At 43.4% G+C, this 25,835-nt stretch overlaps 1 protein-coding gene across 6 annotated transcripts; it reads right to left on the bottom strand.

The window, feature by feature from the left end:
- Nucleotides 1–1,069: 1,069 nt before the first annotated feature.
- ZSCAN20 (zinc finger and SCAN domain containing 20) lies at nt 1,070–25,835 on the bottom strand. Of its 6 annotated transcripts, none has more exons than XM_059918625.1 (8): nt 25,789–25,835; nt 19,311–19,836; nt 14,022–14,208; nt 13,528–13,604; nt 13,166–13,250; nt 11,057–11,749; nt 3,089–3,517; nt 1,070–2,487 (listed from the first exon to the last, which is right to left on the bottom strand). In XM_059918625.1, the coding sequence occupies exons 2-8, from the start codon at nt 19,725–19,727 to the stop codon at nt 1,229–1,231; spliced, it is 3,147 nt and encodes a 1,048-aa protein (XP_059774608.1). In that variant the 5' UTR covers nt 19,728–19,836; nt 25,789–25,835; the 3' UTR covers nt 1,070–1,228. The 6 variants fall into 6 exon arrangements, with proteins under 6 accessions (XP_059774608.1, XP_059774644.1, XP_059774636.1 ...); XM_059918661.1 differs by having other exon boundaries at nt 3,467–3,517; XM_059918653.1 differs by having other exon boundaries at nt 3,089–3,514.

Here is a 25,835-nt window from a genome sequence, read left to right as displayed (position 1 = left end):
AGGGGGCCAACACACCGGGATGAGTGAGCACTGGCCAGCTAGGCCAGGTTTCTTAAGGTTCAACCTACAATCCAGCCAAGTCTAACAAGAAGCAGGTCTGACCCCCTGAGAAAAAGGGAAATTCTTAAAAACCCCATTTCCTTAGCCAAAACTGTACCTCATTGGAAGAAACATCACTTTCGCTACATTATTGTTCCCAATCTCAACTCACCTCTGTCTGTCACCCATATTATTGTGAAGATGGAAATTCACATCAAGTGCTTTGATGAGAGCTCAGTCTCGCTCAAAGCACATTGCCAACTGTGAACATCTCCAGTCCTTCAATCTTTTGGGATTCTCAATGTCCATATTTGTTAAAAACAGAATCCATAGGGAATTTTAACAGAAAATGTGGTCTACAAAGTGCTTTGGCACCTGAGTTACCTGCCCTAATGTGAAAGGGGATTCAGTGAAGCGGTGAGAGCACCTCAGGCCCTAGAGACAGAGCTGGTTGAATCCTGCCTCTGCCATTTTCAGATGTGTGACCCAAGCAAGTCACTTCTCTCTTCTGGGAAATGGGGAAAATATAAATACCTCCTGGGGCTGCTGTGAGGAGTAAATGAGATGATGTATACAAAGTGCTTAGCACAGAGCCTACTGAAGAGCTCGATAGATGCTGGCTACTTTTGCTATTATTAATAATGATCTAGTAATGATGTCACTGTTGTTTCTACCCTTTGATAAGCTCATGGTAGCCTGCTCTAGGCCACTGATTCTCAATTATGCCCCCATCACTGGAGAGTCTCAAAGTTCTCCCAGGAGGTTATGCCCCAATGGAAAACGGCCACGTATGAGAATTTGCCAACGTACACCGATGGGGCATGTGTACATGTGGACGGTGTGAAGGCACAGCAAGGTCTAGAATCACTGCTCAGGACCACTGATTTACCTCTAATCCCCTCAGTTACCAGTCTGGCTCAAACACTGATAAAGCTCTTACACGACAGCAAATATAAGGGCAGCCTGAGGGTTGTGTGGGGTTTTTCTGCAGGAGAAAAAACACATTACACTTAAGAAAAGTGCCTTCAAATCTGGATCCTTAGCATTTGTAATTCACTTCCGAATTACTTGGATTGTACCAAGGTAAGTTCCCCAGGTACACGCTAAGCTTAAAAATTGGGACAGTTTCTTTCTAGCATACATCTTAGGATCTTGGGAGATCTAAATATATGTTTCTCTCTTTTGTCTCCTATGATGCCTTCCCTCCTGCATGGGTTCTCCTGTGGGCACTGAAGTGGGAGCTGTTGTTGAAATCTTTGCCGCACTCCGTACACTTGTAGGGTTTCTCCCCGGTGTGGATTCTCTGGTGAATAATAAGACTGGAGCTCTGGTTAAAGCATTTCCCACACTCTCTGCACTTATAAGGCTTCTCTCCTGTGTGGATTCTCTGGTGGGTAATGAGGTTGGAACGGTCACGGAAGAACTTCCCACACTCGAGGCATCTGTAGGGCTTCTCTCCTGTGTGCACCCTCTGGTGTGTGATGAGCTTGGAACGCTCCCCAAAGCATTTCCCACAGTCTGTGCACTCATACGGCTTCTCCCCAGTGTGGGTTCGCTGGTGGTTGGCCAGCGTGGAGCTCTTACTGAAGCTTTTCCCACATTCAGCACATCCATATGGTTTCTCTCCCGTGTGGATTCTTTGGTGACTGATGAGGGCAGAACTCTTGGAGAAGCTTCTTCCACATTCGGAACACTGATAAAGTTTATCCCCTGAGTTGGTGCTTTGCGGTCCAGGAGAATTCAAGTTCTTACTGGCACTTTGAGTTTGTTCTGGAGATGTCTCCTCTGTTGAGTTCCTCCAGTGAGCACTACAGGATGGGCTCTGGCCAGAGTTTTTCCCAGGCTCACCACAGTGATCACGATTTCCTCCCAAGTGGATTCTCTGATGTTTCAGAAGGTTTGAGCTCTGGGCGAAGCTTTCCCAACATTCCCCACATTTATAGGGTTTTACCTTTGTGTGCGTTCTCTGGTGGGCGATGAGATTGGAGTGGTCACTAAAGCTTTTCCCACATTCAAGGCATTTGTAGGGCTTCTCTCCAGTGTGGATTCTCTGATGGGTATTGAAGTTGGACCGGTCACTAAAGCTTTTCCCACATTCAAGGCATTTGTAGGGCCTCTCACCTGTGTGTATCCGCTGGTGGGCGATTAACTGCGAATTCCGGCTGAACCGTTTCACGCACGTGTCACACTTGTAGGGTTTCTCTGCAAGGTACAGGCCTTGATGATCGATGAGTTTTTCTAAGTCCTCTTCAGAAGAACATTCTTCCCACTGATCCTGGGATGGATTTCCCCACTGCCCTTTACCTTCGTTTTCATTTTCACTGTCTTCCCCCCAATCATGAGGGTAGCAATCATCCTCTGCAGTACACTTTGATAAGGCTCCAGGCAAATCTTCAAAAATGTCCTGCTCTGAAATCTGGTCTTCATCTTCATGCCTCATCTCAAAACCTGAAAGAATGGACAGAAATGCATTCATTAGTTAGTGTCTATTTATACATCTGGATCTTGTGTCTTGTGAATTTGGCTAACATGAATTTGTACTTATATTTTATATCTCACAGCTTATAAATGTGACTAACATGAATTTGATCAAGTTTCAGCGCACACATGCATTTCTGACCTGTAAAGCTTAGGAACAGAGTTTGGGACATGGTAACTCCACCAAGTAACTCCATGGTAACTCCACCAAGGGAGCCATGAGCCCCAGCCCAGGCAGCCAGCTGTCAGTCTCCCTGAATTATAGCTACCCTATCCCACTACTGAACAATGAACACTTTCTTCTCCTGGTACATTCAGTATGGCCTATGTCATACGAGACTGAATAAACTCTATAACTGCCCAGATGAATCCAAGTAAAATCTAGACTGACCGCTTTTCTTATTTAGGGGATTACACTAAGCTAGAGACTGGATAATCTCAGCGAAGCACAAATCCTTAACTTATTCAATTTCATTCTCTCCTTTAGTTCAGAGAAAAGAAATGAGCCTGGCTTCCACACTCTCTCTGCATGCTTGCAGATTTTGTGGACATCTAATTACTCCAAGCTTACCAGTGTCTGGGGTTTTAGGACATGGGGTTGGAGGTCTGACGGCATCTTCACCTGCCATTTCATCCCAGGCCTCCTGGTTGACAACCTGGGTACCACTCTCCCCAGAAGTAGGAAGACCCACTGCCTCCTTGCTGGTCCCCATGTCTCTAACCGCAGTCCGAGCCCTCATCAGCAAGTCCAGCTCCTCATAGAAGGGGCAGGTCCCAGGTGGGTGGCTGCTCTTGGCTTTTCGGTAGCTTCGAAGGAGGTTTTTGAATCTGTAGCGACACTGCTCCAGGGTCCGCAGGAAGCCCTGTGCACACAGCCGCTCTGCAATGGCCCGGTATACCTGGCTGTTCTGGTGACAAGTGCGAAGCTTCTCAGAGAATGGGGACTCACTGAGAATGGTCAGGAAGGCCTTGGTCTCCTCGTAGCCCCAGTGCACACCTGCTGTCAGGAGTGAAGAGTTCAGAATTGAGAGACTTGATGAGATTTGCCTAGGTCATCAGGGACTGGGGTCACCTGCCCTGCTAAACACCTAGGCACTTTGGAAATCGTCCACGTGCCTGGCACACCAGCAAAGAATATACCCTTGTTTCTCAAGGCTGTGCCAGGGCTTCCCATCCCCACCCACTTCTAAGAGATTCTATTAACATTTAAGAGTCTTGGCTGAAGGGGAGGATTTAAGTGGCCATATTATACCAGGTGACCCACGTCCCTGGCTTCAGCTGATTGGTTCAAGGAAAGGCCTGTAACTGAGATACAAGACACTGTCTCTATACCCATTCAATACATGTGCTCTACTTACTTACTTTATTTATTTATTTATTGGGGGTTTTATTGGTTTTTTAAAATTTTATTTATTTTTTTATACAGCAGGTTCTTATTAGTTATCCATTTAATACATATTAGTGTATACATGTCAATCCCAATCTCCCAATTCATCCCACCACCACCAACCCCCCTCCACTTTCCCCCCTTGGTGTCCATACGTTTGTTCTCTGCATCTGTGTCTCAATTTCTGCCCTGCAAACCGGTTCGTCTGTACCATTTTTCTAGGTTCCACAAACACACATTAATATACCACATTTGTTTTCCTCTTTCTGACTTACTTCACTCTGTATGACAGTCTCTAGATCCATCCACATCTCTACAAATGACCCAATTTCATTCCTTTTTATGGTTGAGTAATATTCCATTGTATATATGTACCACATCTCCTTTATCCATTCGTCTGTCAATGGGCATTTGGGTTGTTTCCATGTCCTGGCTATTGTAAATAGTGTTGCAATGAACACTGGGGTGCGTGTGTCTTTTTGAATTATGGTTTTCTCTGGGTATATGCCCAGTAGTGGGATTGCTGGGTCATATGGTAATTCCATTTTTAGTTTTTTAAGGAACCTCCATACTGTTCTCCATAGTGGCTGTGTCAATTTATATTCCCACCAACAGGGCAAGAGGGTCCCCTTTTCTCACACCCTCTCCAGCATTTGTTGTTTGTAGATTTTCTGATGATGCCCATTCTAACTGGTGTGAGGTGATACCTCATTGTAGTTTTGATTTGCATTTCCCTAATAATTAGTGATGTTGAGCAGCTTTTCATGTGCTTCTTGGCCATCTGTATGTCTTCTTTGGAGAAATGTCTATTTAGGTCTTCTGCCCATTTTTGGATTGGGTTGTTTGTTTTTTTAATATTGAGCTGCATGAGCTGTTTATATATTTTGGAGATTACTCCTTTGTCCGTTGATTCATTTGCAAATATTTTCTCCCATTCTGAGGGTTGTCTTTTCATCTTGTCTGTAGTTTCCTTTGCTTTGCAAAAACTTTTAAGTTTCCTTAGGTCCCATTTGTTTATTTTTGTTTTTATTTCCATTACTCTAGGAGGTGGATCAAAAAAGATCTTGCTGTGATTTACGTCAAAGCATGTTCTTCCTACATTTTCCTCTAAGAGGTTTATAGTGTCCGGTCTTACGTTTAGCTCTCTAATCCATTTTAATTTTTTTTTGTGTATATGGTGTTAGGGAGTGTTCTAATTTCATTCTTTTACATGTAGCTGTACAGTTTTCCCAGCACCACTTATTGAAGAGGCTGTCTTTACGCCATTGTACATCCTTGCCTCTTTTGTCATAGATTAGTTGACCATAGGTGTGTGGGTTTATCTCTGGGCTTTCTATCCTGTTCCATTGATTTATATTTCTGTTTTTGTGCCAGTACCATATTGTCTTGATTACTGTAGCTTTGTAGTATAGTCTGAAGTCCAAGAGCCTGACTCCTCCAGCTCCGTTTTTTTCCTTCAAGACCACTTTGGCTATTTGGGGTCTTTTGTGTCTCCATACAAATTTTAAGATTTTTTTGTTCTAGTTCTGTAAAAGATGCCCTTGGTAATCTGATAGGGATTGCATTGAATCTGTAGATTGATTTGAATAGTATAGTCATTTTCACAATATTGATTCTTCCAATCCAAGAACATGGTATATCTGTCTATTTGTATCATCTTTAATTTTTTTCAAGAGTGTCTTACAGTTTTCTGCATACAGGTCTTTTGTCTCCCTAGGTAGGTTTATTCCTAGGTATTTTATTCTTTTTGTTGCAATTGTAAATGGGAGTGCTTCCTTAATTTCTCTTTCACATTTTTCATCATTAGTGTATAGGAATGGAAGAGATTTTTGTGCATTAATTTTCTATCCTGCGACTTTACCAAATTCATTGATTAGCTCTAGTAGTTTTCTGGCGGCATCTTTAGGATTCTCTAGGTATAATATCCTGTCATCTGCAAACAGTGACAGTTTTACTTCTCTATTCCAATTTGTATTCCTTTTATTTCTTTTTCTTCTCTGATTGCCATGGCTAGGACTTCCAAAACTATGTTGAATAATAATGGTGACAGTGGACATCCTTGTCTTGTTCCTGATCTTAGAGAAAATGCTTTCACTTTTTCACCATTGAGAATGATGTTTGCTGTGGGTTTGTCATATATGGCCTTTATTATGTTGAGGTAGGTTCCCTCTATGCCCACTTTCTGGAGAGTTTTTATCATAAATGGGTGTTGAATTTTGTCAAAAGCTTTTTCTGCATCTATTGAGATGATCATATGGTTTTTCTTTTTCAATTTGTTAATATGGTGTATCACATTGATTGATTTGCATATATTGAAGAATCCTTGCATCCCTGGGATAAATCCCACTTGATCATGGTGTATGATCCTTTTAACGTGTTGTTGGATTCTGTTTGCTAGTATTTTGTTGAGGATTTTTGCATCTACATTCATCAGTGATATTAGTCTGTAATTTTCTTTATTTGTGATATCTTTTTCTGGTTTTGGTATCAGGGTGATGGTGGCCTCATAGAATGAGTTTAGGAGTGTTCTTTCCTCTGCAATTTTTTGGAAGAGTTTGAGAAGGATGGGTGTTAGCTCTTCTCTAAATGTTTCATAGAATTCACCTGTGAAGCCATCTGGTCCTGGACTTTTGTTTGTTGGAAGATTTTTAATCACAGGTTCAATTTCATTACTTGTGATTGGTCTGTTCATATTTTCTATTTCTTCCTGGTTCAGTCTTGGAAGGTTATACCTTTCTAAGAATTTTGTCCATTTCTTCCAGGTTGTCCATTATATTGGCAAAGAGTTGCTTGTAGTAATCTCTTAGGATGCTTTGTATTTCTGGGGTCTGTTGTAACTTCTCCTTTTTCATTTCTAATTTTAATGATTTTAGTCCTCTCCCTCTTTTTCTTGATGAGTCTGACTAATGGTTTATCAATTTTGGTTATCTTCTCAAAGAACCAGCTTTTAGTTTTATTGATGTTTATTACTGTTTTCTTTGTTTCTATTTCATTTATTTCTGCTCTGATCTTTATGATTTCTTTCCTTCTGCTAACTTTGGGTTTTGTTTGTTCTTCTTTCTCTAGTTCTTTTAGGTGTAAGGTTAGATTGTTTATTTGAGATGTTTGCTGTCTCTTCAGGTAGGATTGTATTGCTATAAACTTCTCTCTTAGAACTGCTTTTGCTGCATCCCATAGGTTTTGGATCGTCGTGTTTTCATTGTCATTTGTTTCTAGGTATTTTTTGATTTCCTCTATGATTTCTTCAGTGATCTCTTGGTTATTTAGTAACATACTGTTTAACCTCCATCTGTTTGTGTTTTTTATGTTTTTTTCCCTTAATTGATTTCTAATCTCATAGCATTGTGGTCAGAAAAGATGCTTGATATGATTTCAATTTTCTTAAATTTACTGAGGCTTGATTTGTGACCCAAGATGTGATCAATCCTGGAGAATGTTCCATGCGCACTTGAGAAGAAAGTGTAATCTGCTGTTTTGGGATGGAATGTCCTATAAATATCAATTAAATCGATCTGGTCTATTGTGTCATTTAAAGTTCTTGTTTCCTTATTAATTTTCTGTTTGGATGATCTGTCCATTGGTGTAAGTGAGGAGTTAAAGTCCCCCACTATTATTGTGTTACAGTCGATTTCCTCTTTTATAGCTGTTAGCAGTTGCCTTCTGTATTGAGATGCTCCTATGCTGGGTGCATATATATTTATAATTGTTATATCTTCTTCTTGGATTGATCCCTTGATCATTACGTAGTGTCCTTCCTTGTCTCTCGTAACATTCTTTATTTTAAAGTCTATTTTATCTGATACGAGTATTGATACTCCAGCTTTCTTTTGATTCCCATTTGCACGGAGTATCTTTTTCCATCCCCTCACTTTCAGTCTGTATGTGTCCCTAGGTCTGAAGTGGGTCTCTTGTAGACAGCATGTATATGGGTCTTGTTTTTGTATCCATTCAGCAAGCCTGTGTCTTTTGGTTGGAGCATTTAATCCGTTCTTTTTTTTTTTTTAATTTATTTATTTATGGCTGTGTTGGGTCTTCGTTTCTGTGCGAGGGCTTTCTCTAGTTGTGGCAAGCGGGGGCCACTCTTCATCGCAGTGCACGGGCCTCTCACTATCGTGGCCTCTCTTGTTGCGGAGCACAGGCTCCAGACGTGCAGGCTCAGTAATTATGGCTCACGGGCCCAGTTGCTCCACGGCATGTGGGATCTTCCCAGACCAGGGCTCGAACCCGTGTCCCCTGCATTGGCAGGCAGACTCTCAACCACTGCACCACCAGGGAAGCCCTAATCCATTCTTGCTTAAGGTAATTATCGATATGTATGTTCCTATTACCATTTTCTTAATTGTTTTGGGTTGTTTTTATAGGCCCTTTTCTTCTCTTGTGTTTACCACTTAGAGAAGTTCCTTTTGCATTTGTTGGAGAGCTGGTTTGGTGGTGCTGAATTCTCTTAGCTTTTGCTTGTCTGTAAAGCTTTTGATTTCTCCATCGAATCTGAATGGGATCCTTCCCAGGTAGAGTAATCTTGGTTGTAGGTTCTTCCCTTTCATCACTTTAAGTATGTCATGCCACTCCCTTCTGGCTTGTAGAGTTTCTGCTGAGAAATCAGCTGTTAACTTTATGGGAGTTCCCTTGTATGTTATTTGTCGTTTTTCCCTTGCTGCTTTCAATTATTTCTTTGTCTTTAATTTTTGCCAATTTGATTACTATGTGTCTCGGCGTGTGTCTCCTTGGGTTTATCCTGTATGGGACTCTCTGCGCTTCCTGGACTTGGGTGGCTATTTCCTTTCCCATGTTAGGGAAGTTTTTGACTATAATCTCCTCAAATATTTTCTCGGGTACTTTCTCTCTCTCTTCTCCTTCTGGGACCCCTATAATGCGAATGTTGTTGCATTTAATGTTGTCCCAGAGGTCTCTTAGGCTGTCTTTATTTCTTTTCATTCTTTTTTCTTTATTCTGTTACACAGCAGTGAATTCCACCACTCTGTCTTCCAGGTCACTTATCCGTTCCTCTGCCTCAGTTATTCTGCTATTGATTCCTTCTAGTGTATTTTTCATTTCAATTTTTGTATTGTTCATCTCTGTTTGTTTGTTCTTTAATTCTTCTAGGTCTGTGTTAAACATTTCTTGCATCTTCTCGATCTTTGCCTCTATTCTTTTTCTGAAGTCCTGGATCATCTTCACTATCATTATTCTGAATTCTTTTTCTGGAAGGTTGCCTACCTCCACTTCATTTAGTTGTTTTTCTGGGGTTTTATCTTGTTCCTTCATCTGGTACATAACCCTCTGCCTTTTCATCTTGTCTGTCTTTCTGTGAATGTGATCTTTGTTCCATAGGCTGCAGGATTATAGTTATTCTTGCTTCTGCTGTCTGCCCGCTGGTGGGTTAGGCTATCTAAGAGGCTTGTACAAGTTTCCTCTCTACTTACTTTATGAATTGCCTTTTTAACAAACATGGGAACTGAGAATCCCTGAAGACATAAGTGGACTTCAGATAATCTTGCAACAGAGTCCAACTGAGGATCCCTTTCCTCTTTTGTGGAAGAAGGAAAAGGAGGTGGTCTATTTTCACTTCCTCTGCAGCTAAATGATGCAGCCAGGGAGGCAGCATGGTGGAGGGAAAACCAAATAAAATTGGAGGCGGGATCCCTGGGCTCTGGTCTCGACACTTCACAGGTTGGGCTTCTGTGTTTCCACTTTTACAGGGACTGGGTGTTTCCCTAGCATCAGCTGTTCAAGTATATACTGTCATGATTTCTGCTATATCTATTAAATATTTCACTCAACATCTTGCTTCACCTAAATTTACTATTTGTGAAGTCACCTGTTGATGTGCTCATACACATTAAAATTAAAAGTTCACTCAGGTAACGCTTATGATCATCCCCATACTACCAGTGACACACTCTGGGAAATACTGAATTAGCTCTTTAAGGTTGCTTAAGGTTTTAAAAGTGTTTGCTTCTTTTTGCACAGCAAAGGAAACCACCAACCAAAGGAAAAGACAAACTATTGAATGCGAGAAAATATTTGCAAATGATATGACCAATAAGGAATTAATATCCAACATATATAAAAAAGCATACATCAAAATAGCAAATAATTTTAAAAATGCGTAGAAGAACTGAATAGACATTTTTCCAAAGAAGAAGTGCAGGTGGCCAACATGCACATGAAAAGATGCTCAATATTGCTAATCATCAGGGAAATGGAAATCAAAGCTATAATGAGATATCACCTCACACCTGTCAGAATGGCTAGTATCAAATAGTCTACAAATAACAAATGTTGGCGAGGATGTGGAGAAAAGGGAACCCTAGTGTACACTGTTGGTGGGAATGTAAATTGGTGCAGCCACTGTGGAAAAGAGTATGGAGGTGTCTCAAAAAAACTAAAAATAGAACTACCATGTGACCCAGCAATTCCACTCCTGGGTACATATCTGAAAAAACAAAGAAACTAATTTGAAAAGATACATGCACCCCAATACTCATAGCAGAACTATTTATAATTGCAAAGACACGGAAACAACCTAAGTGTCCGTCAACAGATGAATGGGTAAAGAAGATGTGGAATATATATATACAATGGAATACTACTCAGCCATAAAAAAGAACAAAATTTTGCCACTTGCAGCAACGTGAATGGACTTGGAGAGCATTATGCTAAGTGAAATAAGTCAGACAGAGAAAGATAAATACTGTATGTTATCACTTATATGTGGAATCTAAAAAATACAACAAACTAGTGAATATAACAAAAAAGAAGCAGACTCACAGATATAAGAGAGCAAACTAGTAGTTACTAGTGGGGAGGGGAAAATATAGGGGTGGGGAATGGGAGGTACAAACTATTAGGCGTAAGATAAGCTCAAGGATGTATTGCACAACACGGGGAATATAGCCAATAATTTTGTAATAACTGTAAATGGAAAGTAACCTTTAAAAATTGTACAAAAATTAAACAAAAAAATTTAAGTGTTTGCTTCTATAACTAAGAAAACTCAAACAAGCAGAACTGATCATAGGAGAGAGAAGAAGAGCTTGAGGATGACCTACTCTAGCAGCATCACTCCAGACTGTGCCCTGAACTAGAGAGCAGAGGTTTGGTTGGTGAGAGGGTTGGAATCTGGATCCGATTAAGCCCCGATGTTCTTACCAATACGACTCTGGAGCAGAGCTGGGCCCCCTGGAATCCTGGGTCCGTGGACGAACTCTTCAGTGGCCAGGTGACTGTCATCACCATTACAGTCGTCCGTTGTTTCCTCAGGCTCCCAGCCCCCTTCCTCCTGCTCATCCACCTCCATGTCACTGTCCCCCAGCCTGGGCAGAGCCACAGCCTCTCCTGGGCCATCTGAGGCTCTGATGGCCGTCCGAGCCCTCACCAGGGCCTCCAGCTCCTCATAGAAGGGGCAGGTCCCCGGCGGGTGGCTGCTCTTGGCTTTCCGGTAATTCCGTAGGAGGTTTTTGACTCTGTAGCGACACTGCTCCAGGGTCCGCAGGAAGCCCTGTGCCCTCAGCCGCTCTGCAATGGCCCGGTACACCTGGCGGTTCTGGTGACAAGTCCGGAGTTTTTCAGAAAAAGGAGACTCACTCAAAATTGCCAGGAAAGTCTTAGTCTCCTCATAGCTCCAGTGCACACCTGATACTTTCACATCCTCCATGTCCCACTGATATCGTTCTTCCCAGGCCCTGGAATCCCTCCAGGCCAAAGCCTGAGCTGGTTTTGTTTGCTCAGTATCCCAGCTGTAATCTGCAGGGTTCTTTTGTCCAGAATTTACAAGTCTTGGACCCCAAAATTCTGGTCCTTGCTCTTGCTGGGAGATGATGGTTGGTTTTGAAACTGGAACTCCTATACAAAAGGAAGAAGAGACATGATTAAGTGGAAATGATCTGTTGAGCAAAGCGTTTGTCTAAGAAGTCCTTGAAACATTTGCCTGCAAGAAACTAAAGAGAAATTCCCAAGCTAATCCCTTAAGAGGTCTGGAAGGAAAGGGAGAGGTAACTAGAGGTAACCTCATCAGAAATATATTGACCTGTATGCTTTGTTCATTTGCTTTTTGGTTGGTGTCATGAAATACATCATGCAAAAGAGTGATTGTTACTGGTTCACAGATGGGCACATGCCCTAAATTAGCCAAATCAGAATAAATTTAACAGTTGGAGGAAAGGTTGTGTGTGGTGTGAGTCCCTCTTGCTAGGAACTTGAGGTCTCAAATGCCATTGGCATCTACCTTTTGCCTATGACAAAAAATAGCTTTAATATGAAGCTGACACAAAGAATGGCAGAGCAGAGAGAAAGAATCCAGGTCCGCTGTGAAGTTGCCGAGCCAGTTTGTACTGTGGTTGGAGCACACCCTCCTCTAGACTTCCAATACTGTGAGAAAATAAATTTCCATATTTCTCAAAACACTTAGCTGTGTTTAAAGGACAGATGTCCCAATAGCTCCCAACCCCAGCAAATAGGAAGTATTTAATTAAAATAAATATTTGAAGAAAACTAGATGAAAGAGTTTAGAGCTAAAAGAGGCTTAAGGATTCTATAGTTCAGCATTTCCCAAAGGTTGTTCCTTTGAACACTATTTTCCCCAGATATCATGTGTAAAAAGGGCACACTTTTCATCATGTGTAAAAAGGATACACTGCCCAGCAAGTAGCCAACAGCTCCTAGTGTCTTACTTTACTGCCGTGAGTCAGACCTGCCACTGTCTCTCTACCTTATCCCACTCTCACGTCTAACTCTCCTCTTACTGATCCCAGGCTCCATGGGGAAATGTTCATTATTGTTTGACTTCCTGTGAAAATGTGCCTAAAGAGAAAGGGGTCTGTGCTGGTCATATGGGCTTCAAGTATTTTGAGCCCTGTGATATTTATTTCTCACTGTGGTTTAAACACGTCAGTCTCCTGGGCGTAGTTTACTTGACTCTGCCCCGAGAGATGGACCTTGTTTGATGCTGAAAAGACTGGGTTTCTGGGCCAGCAGGCTGGGCGCAGCCCTGGGACGGTGGTGAATGTACTGAGGAAATAAAAGATAATGAGTGCTGAGAGGGCAGGCTCTTGGCAGCCAGCCTGCCGGCCCAGAAATCCACTCCCCACACCCCCTCCCTGCTGCCACAGTGCTGGCCACAAAGAGCACATCTTCTCCCTAGGTCTGAAATTCCAGAGACTTCACAGAGCCATGAGTCTTAGGGAGTGATGAAACACTCCTTGGGAACTGAGTGTACCGGAAACCCGACCGTATCTTATCCAGAGGGCACTGTTTCCTTACCCAGGGGCAGGCCGTTCCCACAGCTGTCTCCTGGGGGGTCCTTGCAGAACTCCTTCTCAGCGTGTCTGCCGGGACCCAGGGCTTTCTGCGGGATGTACAACAGAAGGACCTCAAATGTCACTGACCCTTCAAAACAGCTTGGGAGTCCCACCAGGCCCCAGGAAATATAATGGACACAGCGATACCATGTGTGAGGCTAGCATCCTAAGGAGCAGCTTGACCCAGGAGAGGCCCAGCGGATGGGGGATGAGGGGCAGAGGCTCGCAACCTGCACCCGACAGCAGGGCAGAGAGAGAAGAGAGGAGCAGGGCAAGGGCACAGGAGAAGTAATGACAGGAAAGGAGGAACAAACAGCAGCTTACCTGGGACTCCACTGTCACCTCCCAATCTCCAATGCTCCCCATCTTTGGTAGAGTAGGGACTCGGGGAGTGAGGACAGCTGAGGAGAAAATATCTCTGAAACCCAAGCTCTGGTTCCCAAAAAACCACCTCCCTCTCAGGTCCAGCTTTCCTAAAGCCTTGCTTGGATCAAACTGAGATTATTCCTGTAGCCAGTGCAGACTTCCACTTTCTTTCCTTCTAGAGTATCTAGCTCCTAAGTTGCCATGTGTGAGATGTCAGCCCTGAACTCCTAAGATCACCAGCCTGCCCCAGGCCCAGCCTGAACCTGCTACATGATTCAGCTACAGTGGGGTATGCTAACACCATTGGGAGCTTCATCTTCTTACTTCTCAGGGTGTCCATCAGACACTACTGTAGCCCTTGCCTTGAATTCTGCATATCCCTCCTCAGGCACCCTTCCTCACCCCCGCCCTTTACCCCTCTTCCCTGATGGTCCCTGACTCCTGGTACTCACCACTCTCTTTCAAGGGCTGTGGTGCCATCTTGGTGTCTAGATGCTTGGGAAGGTCAGGACATGGATTCTTCACCCGCTGCTTCTGGGACTGTCCCTCGGGCCAGTGATCTGCTGGCCACCGCTGGAAGCTCTGAGATTCCTTCATTGTCTTTAAGGACCTGGTCTCTTCTGCACACAATTCCAGTTCCTACACACAGACAGCCAAAATTCCCAACCGTAAGTTCAATAACTGGTAGGGCAGGGCATGCTCTTTTGAGTACAGCTGTGGTTCAGAGGTTAACAGGCTCTTTTTAAAAACCAAAGATGGCTTAACGTTTGACGACAAAGCCATCAGACTAACTTCAGTAAACATACCAGCATTTATACCACCAAATGAGTACTTTCTATTCAACACAGAAAGGCTATACAAGTGTCTAAATGAGGCCACTACTACTCAAAACATTTTTGAATCATAACAAGATAAATTATGTAAAATTTTTGTGACATTAAAAAAACAAAATAAAAGTTAACCAGGTATATGTTAAAAGGCAAAAGGAAGCATAAAAGCAGATACAACTATAACTCTAAATGTAATTGCTCTAAATATTCCTGCTGAAAGGCAAAGACAATTTTAAAATGAAATGAAAGAATGTGCTGTTTCAGAAAAGCACATCTGATCTCAAAACAGAAAGATATGCAGAGATAAGGCACTGTAACGCAAAAAGAAAACAGGAGTGGCAATTTTAATCTCAATGTAGAAGTACAGAAAAAAGTACTCAGATATGGAAAATATACATACAATAAAAGGAAATAATCAATTAAGAGATAACATTACCCAATTCAGCTCTAACAATCATAAAGCTAATTTCTTAACTCTCTCTCAATTGGTTCCAGATTCAGAGGTAGTGGTTGAGATGTTATTTCCTGGCCCTAAAACCCCAACAATATAACAATCTCATTGTGTCATAGAAACACCTAACTTTAAAAAAAGTATTACAATTTTTTCAATAGGCATTTTCAATACTCACATGGTTCAAAAATAGAAAATATACACAAGGATATAATCAGTGAAAATATCCCATCCCCACCTGTCTCCATTCCACCTGCCCAGTATTTTCCTGGACTCCTCACCACAGGTAAACACGGTTCTTCTGCATCCTTTCAAGTTTCTTTATATACAAGCAACTGTAAATATATATTCTTATTTTTCCCCATTTTTATACAAAAGATAGCAACTATATATATACATTGCCCTGAACCTTATTTTTTTTACCCAAAATAATATCCATCTTCATCAAACTTTATTATTGAGTTTGCCAAACTTCACTCCAAAAATCTTTTGGCCAATCTGAAAACTCAAATCCACTCTCACAGAGAGGAATTTTATCTTTGAGAAGATATATAAGAATGGGCCATGATCATCAAAAGCCATTCCCAATGAGGGGACCCACCAATGTCCTGTGTGGTTCACAGAGAGAAAACACCTGTTTATCAACATTTTTAGAAAATAATAACTTTGTGTTCAAGATAAAAATAACTTTGTTATAGTTACAATCTTATAACCCACAGAAGTACTGTGGACTAGACCCAACAATAATCCTCACTCGCAGCCCTAGCTCCTCCAACTATTGCTACACCTAAGCAAAGATTCTTATTCCATGGATAGTCATTGTAGACACAGAAAGAAGTAGATTCAAGTGACAATCAGGAGGCAAAAATTCAGTAGGATATTGGTTGGGGTAAGGTGAATTAAGAATCCATCAAATGTGGTACATATATACAATGGAATACTACTCAGCCATAAAAAAGAACGAAATAATGCCATCTGCAGCAACATGGATGCAACTAGAGATTATCATACTAAGTGAAGTAAGTCAGAAAGAGAAAGACAAATGCCATACAATATTACTTATATGTGGAATCTAAAATATGACATAAATGAACCTATCTACGAAACAGAAACAGACTCACAGACGTAAAGAACAGACTTGTGGTTGCCGAAGGGAGGGGGGTCAGGGGAGAGATGGATTGGGAGTTTGGGGTCAGCAGATGCAAACTATTATATATAGAATGGATAAACAACAAGGTCCTATGGTATAGCACAGGGAACTATATTCAGTATCCTGTGATAAACCATAATGGAAAATAATATAAAAAAGAATGTATATATATGTATAACTGAGTCACTTTGCTGTACAGCAGAAATCAACACAACATTGTAAATCAACTGTACTTCAATTAAAAAAAAAAAAGAATCCATCAAAAATGCCTGTGCACCACACTAAAACCTGCACATGGATGTGTACAGCCACTTTATTCATAATTGCCAAAACTTGGAAGCAACCAAGAGGTCCTTGAGTAGGTGAATAGACAAATAAACTGTGGTACATCCAGACAATGGAATACTATTCAGCACTGAGAAGAAATGAGCTATCAAGCCATAAAAAGGCATGGAGGAAACTTAACGCACATTACAAATTGAAAAAAGCCAATCTGAAAAGGCTATATACTGTATGATTCCAACTATATGACATTCTGGAAAAGGCAAAACTATGAAGATAGTAAAAAGATCTGTGGCTTTGTGGTTGCCAGAAATTAGGGGGAAAGGAGGGATGAATAGGTGGAGCACAGATGATTTTTAGGGCAGTGAAACTATTCTGTACGATACTATAATGGTGGACACATGCCGTTATACATTTGTCCACATCCATAGAATGCACAACACCCAGAGTGAACCCTAATGTAAACATGGACTGTGGGTGACGACAATGTTCAGGGATTGTAACAAGTGTACCACTGTGGTAGGGGATGCTGACAGTGGGAGAGGCTGTGCATGTGTGGAGCAGGGGGTGAATAAGAATTCTGTACTTTTTTTTTTTATAAATTTATTTATTTATTTACTTATTTGTTTTTGGCTGTGTTGGGTCTTTGTTGCTGTGCGCGGGCTTTCTCTAGTTGCAGTGAGTGGGGGCTACTCTTCGTTGCGGTGCACGGACTTCTCATTGCGGTGGCTTCTCTTGTTGCGGAGCACGGGCTCTAGGCGTACGGGCTTCGGTAGTTGTGGCATGTGGGCTCAGTAGTTGTGGCTTGTGGGCTCTAGAGCACAGGCTCAGTAGTTGTGGCGCATGGGCTTAGTTGCTCCGCAGCACGTGGGATCTTCCCGGGCCAGGGCTCGAACCCATGTCCCTAGCATTGGCAGGCGGATTCTTAACCACTGTGCCACCAGGGAAGCCCAGAACTCTGTACTTTCTGTTCAATTTTGCCATGAAACTAAAATTGCTCTAAAAATTAGCCTTTTTTCTTTTTTTTTTTTTTTTTAACCTGATGGGGAGAGGGGCTGTGCAAGAGGGTGATGACAGAATAAACAAGCTCAAAATCACAAAATAGCAAAGCTGAAAGATTTGTTTAAGGAAACTATTTTAGAGGGCATTTAGACAGCAACCCTTTTCAGGTGGTGGTTCTCTTTGAGGAACATAGTTAATGTATTTTATTCCATTACTAAGACTTGGAAAAATTTCACCTGCAGAGACTGTAACCAACCTTACAATGTAAGATCACAAGCTACAGCATATGTGCCTAGGGGGAAACAACAAGCTTCTCTGCTACTTATCCATTTGTTTTGACATTTGTGAGTACGCAGGAGCAGGTAGAAAAGTTAAAATATGAAAATAAAAGTCACAGAAGAAAAAAACACATTATAGAGAAGATTCCATTACCCCTTTTTTTTTCTTTTTCAATTTTAGATTGCTCAGTTCACAGGGGTATAATTTGAGAACTTCTGGTCTAGTCCAACCTTCTCATTGTACAGATGAAGAATTATAAAGACCTTGATTAAAGTCAATTCTCATCTCCGGGTTTCAAGTTCTTCATCTTCTAGCTCTGAAGCCCTAAGACGTCCATATGTTTCTTCACTGCCACTTAAAACAAATAGCTGGTTTCTTTAAAAGAAATAATCTGGGAGGGTGCGGTAATATATTAAAATAAGGTATACTCTCTCAGATTTAGGTCTCTAACTTTAAATATTATGTTTTCTGTATCTTCAATCAGTTTGTAAAGGAATCCAAAAAGCGAAGCCACAGACCTTAAATCTTTCTGGCCCCTAGTCTCACATCTGTATAGAGCTTTACTTTTTACAACGTACAGAAAACCCCTACTGTGCACAGGGATATGTCCTCAAACCTATGATTTCCCCCAAAGAAATGTGATTAAGTATAATATCACAAGAATTACTGACTGTATAAGAAGTGGAAGCACCAAGGGTATGTTGAGATGAAGGCTCTATGTGGCTGGCTCAGCCCACAGCCAGCTGAAGGGCTTATTCGACAAGTTCCAGCTTCGAAGCAGGATTCAAACTTTGTGTTGTAGCAAAATTATAAATTATTATCATGGGCTTTCAGGGTCTCTTGCAAATTATTTAAACTGTGAATGTTAAATCCACAATACTTTCCCTTATCTCAGCTCTACAACTTCTATAAATTTGGACAGGTTACTTACCTGGGTCTGTTGAACCATTTGAAAAAATGGCCATGATAACAGCACCTACCTTATTGGGTTGCTGGGTTGATTAGATAGATGAGCAATACATACAGAAAGCTTAGAACAGTGTCTGATGCACAGTGAGTGCTCAAAAAATGTCAGTTAATATCTCGTTTGAGCCTCATGACTCAGAGATATTTCAATTCCCATGGTTTGCAGATAAGGCCTCTCTCATGTAGTAGAAAGAACAATGAACTTGGAACCTAAGGATCTGGGTTTAGGCTCTGGTTCATACTGATGGAGCCTTGTGAGCCACCTGACTTTGGGGGCCTTAGTTTAATCTATAAGATGAGGCCAATAATGCTATTCCTGTCTACCTACATTACTGCTGTAGGCATCCAAAGATATCACATACGTAAAAAGATTCTGTTAAGTATAAAACACAATACAAATTAAATGTACTGTGAATATGGTACTGAGAGGCAGCTTAGAGCAGTGGTTACAAATCCAGGCTTCAGAATCAGACTGCCTGAATTCAAATCCTGCCTCTACCATCTAGTAGCCAGTGACCTTGAGCCAACTACCCTTCTCTCCCTTGCTTCAGTTTCCTCATGGGTAAAATTAGGCTAACGGTACCTATCTCGTTTAACTGGTGACAGGATTAAATGAGTTAATACATGGAAAGCACTTAGAACAGTGCCTGGTACATGGTAGTGTTCAATAAATGTCAGATGCTTGATAATATTATTATTGTGGTTTTGGCAATTATCAACCTAGCTGCAGCCCCACTACCTTGCCTGACCTGTTCCTTGGAGAACAGACTATTTGCCTCACCCGCTGTCCCGCGGCCCGCGCCTCTCGGTGCCAATCCTCCACCAAGGCCACCGCCTCCTCGCCGCTCTCAGGGTGGCGCGCCTGTACCCAGGCCTGGACCTCCCTGGGTAAGATAGTCAGGAACTGCTCCAGCACCAACAACTCCAGTATCTGCTCTTTGAGGCGGATCTCCGGCCTCAGCCAGTGACAGCAGAGTGCCCAGAGCTGGCTGAAGGCCTCGTGGGGTCCCGCCGCATCCCTGTACTGGAACTGCCTGAAGCGCTGGCGGGAGGCCTCAGGGCCAGGGACAGGGTCATGGTCCTTCTCCCGGGATTGGGAGTCTGGTCTCCACGAGTCCTCCTCCAGCTTGACAATCAGGAGTTCTTCAGGCTCTGGTAGCGGGGAGGCCTGGGCCCGGGCTTCCAGGGTTACAGCCATGGTCTCTCCTGGACGCCTCCCTTCACCTGGGCCGTCCTTGTGCAATGTCTTCCTGCATCTGTAGTGTGTCCTCAAGGGGCTCCTGGGAGAGGAAATGCTCCCCCAGGCTCTGAAGGCAGAAAGACAAGGGACAGTGTGAGCCAAAGGACCAGGAGCCTCCCCTTCCCCACTCCCCACACACCTTCCGCTGCTTTGCATGGGGTGGGACTGCTAAGAAACGCCCTTTCCCATAAGCAGGAAGTTAGTCCACAATCTGCCACCAAACCAGCAGCCAGCACACCTTGGAGGAAGACAGCACAGTATTAAATCCTCTGGGACACCCTAAACGCCTTAGCTGGGCATCAAGGCTGCCATGATTGGTCCCAGCCCAGCCTTCCTCCCTCTACATGTGTCCCAAGTCTGACCTTCCCTCAAGTTGGGTTCCAAATGTCGCCCCCTCCATAAGGTCTTTCTTCCTGGGCCTTAAGCTTTCCTCTAAGGGTGCTCTCCTTGCAAAATCCCTCACTCTACACTCTCCCTCGGTCATCCCACCCATTTGCCATTTTTCACCATCTCTAAACTGATGACTCCCAAAACTCCAGCCAAGACCTGTCTCCAGGCTCCAAAGTCCAACCACCTACAAGGCATTTCCACTTGACTCTTTCTTAGGCACCTCCAACTCAGTGGGTCAAAAACTGGATTCATCATTTTCTCTTGAAAACCTTTCCCTCTTCTGGAGCTCTCCATCCAGTGAAGGCACCACCTTCCATCAAGGTACCCATGCCAGAAATGTGGTGATCATATTTTTCCAAGATTCCCCACATCCATTCATCACCAAGCTGGGTCTTCTTGGCCTTCTCAGCATCTCCATCCCCAGCCTGTGTCACCTCCTTGTCCAAAAAAACATCATGCTTTCACTTGATAAGCCCCCTAACTCATGTCCCTGCCTTCACTCCCCTCACCCCAACCCCTGGTCCATTCTTCACACAACCAGATGAGATCAAAATCTGACCATGTCACTTCCCTGCTAAACACCCTCCACTGACCTCCCATTGCCCTCAGGATAAAGGGCAAGCCTTGCCCAAGTCTCCACCTCATCTCTTGACCACGCTCCCCCTTAGCAGGGTGTTTCAGGCACGGCTCGTGGCTCCTGCATTGGGCTGCCCTCTGAACCCTCCCACACGCCACCGTCTCCTTTGGGAACAGTCTCGTCCCGTTCTTCACGTAGCTGTCAGCTGAAATTGTACTTTTTCCAAGCAGCCCTCCCTGTGCCCTGAAACAAGATTCAATCCTCAGCCACACGCTCCCATGCCACCTTAGGTGTTCTCTACCATTATCCTCATCATACTTTATTGTAATTATCTTACCCACTAGATCATACGCTTCCTAAGGGACCTAGCACAGCACTCAGCACACAGAGGAAGCACTCAATAAACAGTGAAATAATGGTCAACTGATAACAGCGATGGGTCATGAAGCAAGGATTATAATTAATCACTTTCTAGATTAAAAAACAGAGAATGACCTTCTTGCTGATGTCAAAAGGAATTCTTTTCTCCTCTTTATTTCCATCTCTGTGACACTTCCCATGTTCTACATTGTACTAGAGGGCTGTGTGTACACATGTGTGTCCCCAGAAAGATTACAGCCTCACTGAGGGCAAGGAATATAGCTCACTCTTTTTTTTCACACCCCTCCCCTCCGCCACCCCACAATAAGCAAGGTGCACTAAAAACAGGAGGCTCTCAGTAAATGCTTGTTGAGTGAACGCCTGGGGGTTGCTTCTTTTACACAATGAAGACTCTGACGACACTCATGCTGGGTTATCTGGAAAAATGAGCTCTCTGCGTCACTCCCAACAGATATAGATAACATTAAAAACGCCCACTCACAGGAGGCTATTAGCTGCTTCCAAGTGGGAATGACACAGCTGAATTGAGAACGGAGGGAGGGTGATGTTTCGATTTTAGGCCATCTGACTGGACTGCCTGGAAACAGGCAAGGGTGGTGAAAAATAAAGGCTTGTCCTAAGGACCTCCACACACATAGGGAGAGGCTAGGAACACAACTCATGACCACCTGGCAACTTCCTGCTTGTCCTTCAGCTACCAGCTCAATGTCACCTCACCTGTTAAGAGTTTCTTGACATGCCCTTGTCATGCCCAGCTCCCATCCCCACTCTCCAAAAATCACCTCCCCTCATCCTGTGTGCCCAAAGCACTTGGCACGTACCTCTAACATAGATGTTACCTGACACTATTGTTGTGAACTATTCTTACATCTGACAGTCCCATTAGATTGTATTGCTAGAGCCACTACTATATCTTACCCATTTCTGTATCCACAGTACCCAACCCAGTGTCCAATAAATAGCAGGGCCATCGGAAATTTTGCCTTTTATTAAAATGGTAAATCGGGTACATCAAAAGCCTAATGGGCTATGGAAGGTCCATAACTTACATTGAGCTAAAGAATTAACCTTTCATGAAATTTCTTTTTTAACCACACCTTAATCATGCACTAGTCCAAACACAATTGCATCACTGTCTCACATGAAGACTAATTCGCCAGTCATCTGCAGAGTCCCACTGTGGACCCTGCACTGTACTGGGAGCTAAAGCACCAACAGTGAGTAAGACAAACAGTCTCCACCTTCATCAAAGTTACAGTCTAATGAGAGAGACAGTCAATAAAGCAAGCAAAGAAGTGTATGCTCCTGCACAGAGTGAACACTAACAAAAACAGGCAATTAGTAGCCCCACCAGGCCCAAAGAGTCTCAGATAATAGGTATTTTCTTCTGGGAATACTTGAAAGTTGCAAAGGTTAGTTTCAAATACAATCTGAAAGATTTTTCTGCTCCTAGACAAATATGAATAGCAGTCTAGCCACAGAGGGAGGTCAACACAGTCAGCAAAGCAGACTTCACACAGAGCTGACAGAGGAAAAATGGACAACGGCATTCCTCAGTCCTGAGACTACCAGAAATATGGGGGCTCACAAGGATCAGCAACCTCAAAGAGTATCCATTGATTGAGTGCCCATGGGGTGCCAGGCTTGGTGCTAAGTGTTGTACATTCCTGATCTCACTGAATCTTCCAGGCAAGCAGCTGAAGAGTCATTAGTGTTGAGTTGACTTACACTGATCTGTAACTTACACACACTAAATTACATACAAACACCAGAAAGAGAAGGAAAGGACATAATTTAAATAGTGCAGCCAGTTCCATTCACGATGTGTCTATTCCAGAGCAGGTGGTGATGATACCCATGACTCTGCTGGTCCCCAGATTGACTGAGCTCCCCCCAGCCTCTTTCCACTGAGAGTGAGCAGGGTGCCTTTCATACACTGTGGTCACTAAACACAAGCCAACTCTTTCATCTAACGTTCAACCAATAAACCCCAGCTGTGCTATTAGCTTATTAAAAGACAGCATGTTGGTTTCTAAATGGCTCCTAGCCAAAGGATTTTCAAGCTGACTGTGATTTTTGTTTAAATGTGATTTTCACCTTCTGTGCTGACATCAGAATATGATTAACCTGTAAGGTATGACTTCACTACGTCCCCAATTCACATATACGGAACTGAGCTTCTATGAAGAAGATTCATGTGAGGTTCCACAACCAGCAAGTGGTAGAGTTGGGATCTAAGCCCAGTTTTCTCCAGTCATTTTTCTTAACCATCACACAGAGCCTCCTCTAGGTTGGCCAGTATTCCAAACCCCTGAGAAGATGGTATGGAGAGTGCAAAGAACATGAAGGCCGGAGTGAGCAGATCAGGGTTCCAGTTCCACTCCTGCCTTCTACCAGCTGTGTGACTTTGTACAGGTCACGTAGCCTCGGCAGCTGCCTACCTATACTGCAGCTTACAGCCAGACTCTACTCAGCAGCTGCCCCAGTCTCCCCAATTAGTAAGATGGGAGCACAGCAAAGAAACAGGGAGACTAGAATCAATGGTTACAAATTTAAATGGCTATGGGTCAGGCAATGTAAATGAGTACACGAGTGGAGTGGAGACTGCGGCCAACTACAGAGCACCAGGACGCACATTGGCCCAGTGTTCCCAGGCCTTCCAACTTTTCCCAGAGAAGCTAGAACTCTGCAATTCTAAATGCTGGCAACCAACTCAAAATTGTTTCAAACACCATAAGGATTAAATAGAGCATGATGGTAGGCTTCATTCAGCATGGGCTGTCACTTTGCCACCTTTCAGCTAAATGATCTCAAAGGTCTCTTCCAATAGCCAGGAAGACCTAGAAAGGGTACAGATTCCTCTCAGCAATGAGGGATCTGCCATCAAAGCCAGGATCCCTTCATAAACCCAGGGAAGCTGAGGGGCATCCTGGCTCCTGTGGATGTGGACACGGTTAGTGGGGTGCCAGCGAACAGTGGGCTGGAAGAGAAGCTCTGCCCCAGTCCCATGGGAAAGGTCAAGACTAGTCTGTGACCTCCAAAAAGAAAGAAACTGGGAGTTCCCGAAGGCTATCAAGCTCACTTGGCTGACGGTCCAGGCTACTGCTTAAAGCAGCCTGACCTTACACTTAAGGGCTTAAACCAGGGAGAGCAAATAGGATTCATTTAAGGCACCAACTTCAGTCAACTGTGCTAAGGACTCTGAATCCCATGTGAGTATGTGTTGTGACCAATGAGTTGTGACTTCCAGACACAGAATGGGGAGTAGCAGCACACATTCCGTGTATTTGCCACCCTTGGCTTAACTCCCATAGGCACTGAATCAGCTTCCAGCAAAGACAGCCCTGACAGGCAGGAGAAGACTAAAGCTCACACCCCTGGAAATCCACTGGATGAAGCAGTTTTCAAGCCTGGTATAGCAAAGCTCACCCTGGATGGTCTTTATTCACATATTCATCAAGCATTTACTGACTTACTTGATTTACATCAAGTACTTACTACTCTGGGCTGGGCAGTGGGGAAATGGAGGTGATGCAGAAACTGTTCCTGTCCTGGAGATGCACACAGTATAGTGGAAGAGACAAAAAAGGAAAAAAACAATCACAGATAATTATGATCAAATGTGGTTAAATGCAATAAAAGAGGTCTGTGGGAGCTGGGGTTGGGGGTGACTTGAACAAAGTAACCTTTGAGTTGGTTCCAGAACAAAGAATGGTTCTCTTAGCAGAGAATGGGGGGTGGGGGAGTGTATTCTCAGCAGACAGAACAGCATGTATAATGGTGGAAAACCAAACAGCCTCTCCGAGATATGGGGATAACCTTGACAACACGAAGATTAGGCTGGAAAGGGAGTTCATGAAGGGTCTTGAATGTCAGGCTAAGGTGTTCAGACTTAATTCCATAGGTAATGGGAGTTAATGAAGCTTTTTAAGGAGAAGGCCAAATCTGATTTGGGTTCAATAGATCATGGTAGCTACAATGTGTTTGTCCAAACTGGGGAGGTGAAAAGGTGTAGGCTTCAGCAAAAACCCTGACAAAGAAATGTCTCAAGATACATTAAGGAAATTGAAAGATCTGAATATTCCTGGATGTGGAAGAATGCAAGAGGAATCAGAGGGCGCCTGGTAAAGTGGATGTTGGTACCATTCACTTCCATCAGGCAGAAGGAAAGAGGTGCAGGTTTGGGGAGGAACACAATAGCCAGTCCCACCCACTGGGTTCCAGAGGTCAAGACCATTAGAGAAACTGTACGGGGGTATCAACTCAGATGTTTGTTTTAGATGAGCAGATACAGGCTGGAACACTATTTTTAAGGTCCGGCTTCATGCTCAGGCCCACTCACCTTCACTTCTTGAAGGGCCCCAGAATCCTCTATCCTTCCCTATAAGGTCTCCAGACCCTTCCACCTTCAGAACCTCTCCCGGTCCCCTCACCTACACACCTTTCTAAGAACACTCCCAGGGCCTTCTATCTCCCTTCTCATCCCCGACCCCTCTTTGACCCTTTCCATCTCCGGACGCTTCATCCTCTGACCGCCCCTCACCCCCACCCCACATAAAAGCTTCTTTCTCCCCTCTCACCTTCCCCGGCCCCCCGTGACACCACCACCTCCTAAGTCTCCAGCCTAGAGCCTTGAGTCTCAGCTGCCCCCGCCCCGCCACCCGGACTCACCCACCGAGACACCCACTTCACAACAGGGCGGAAGTGTTCCAGGGCTC

This window comes from Balaenoptera ricei, chromosome 1 (genome assembly GCF_028023285.1).
Source record: "Balaenoptera ricei isolate mBalRic1 chromosome 1, mBalRic1.hap2, whole genome shotgun sequence".
NCBI classification, from domain to species: Eukaryota; Metazoa; Chordata; class Mammalia; order Artiodactyla; family Balaenopteridae; genus Balaenoptera; species Balaenoptera ricei.
Note: the sequence above shows the minus strand (reverse complement) of the source record. Positions and strands in the feature narration are given on the sequence as shown.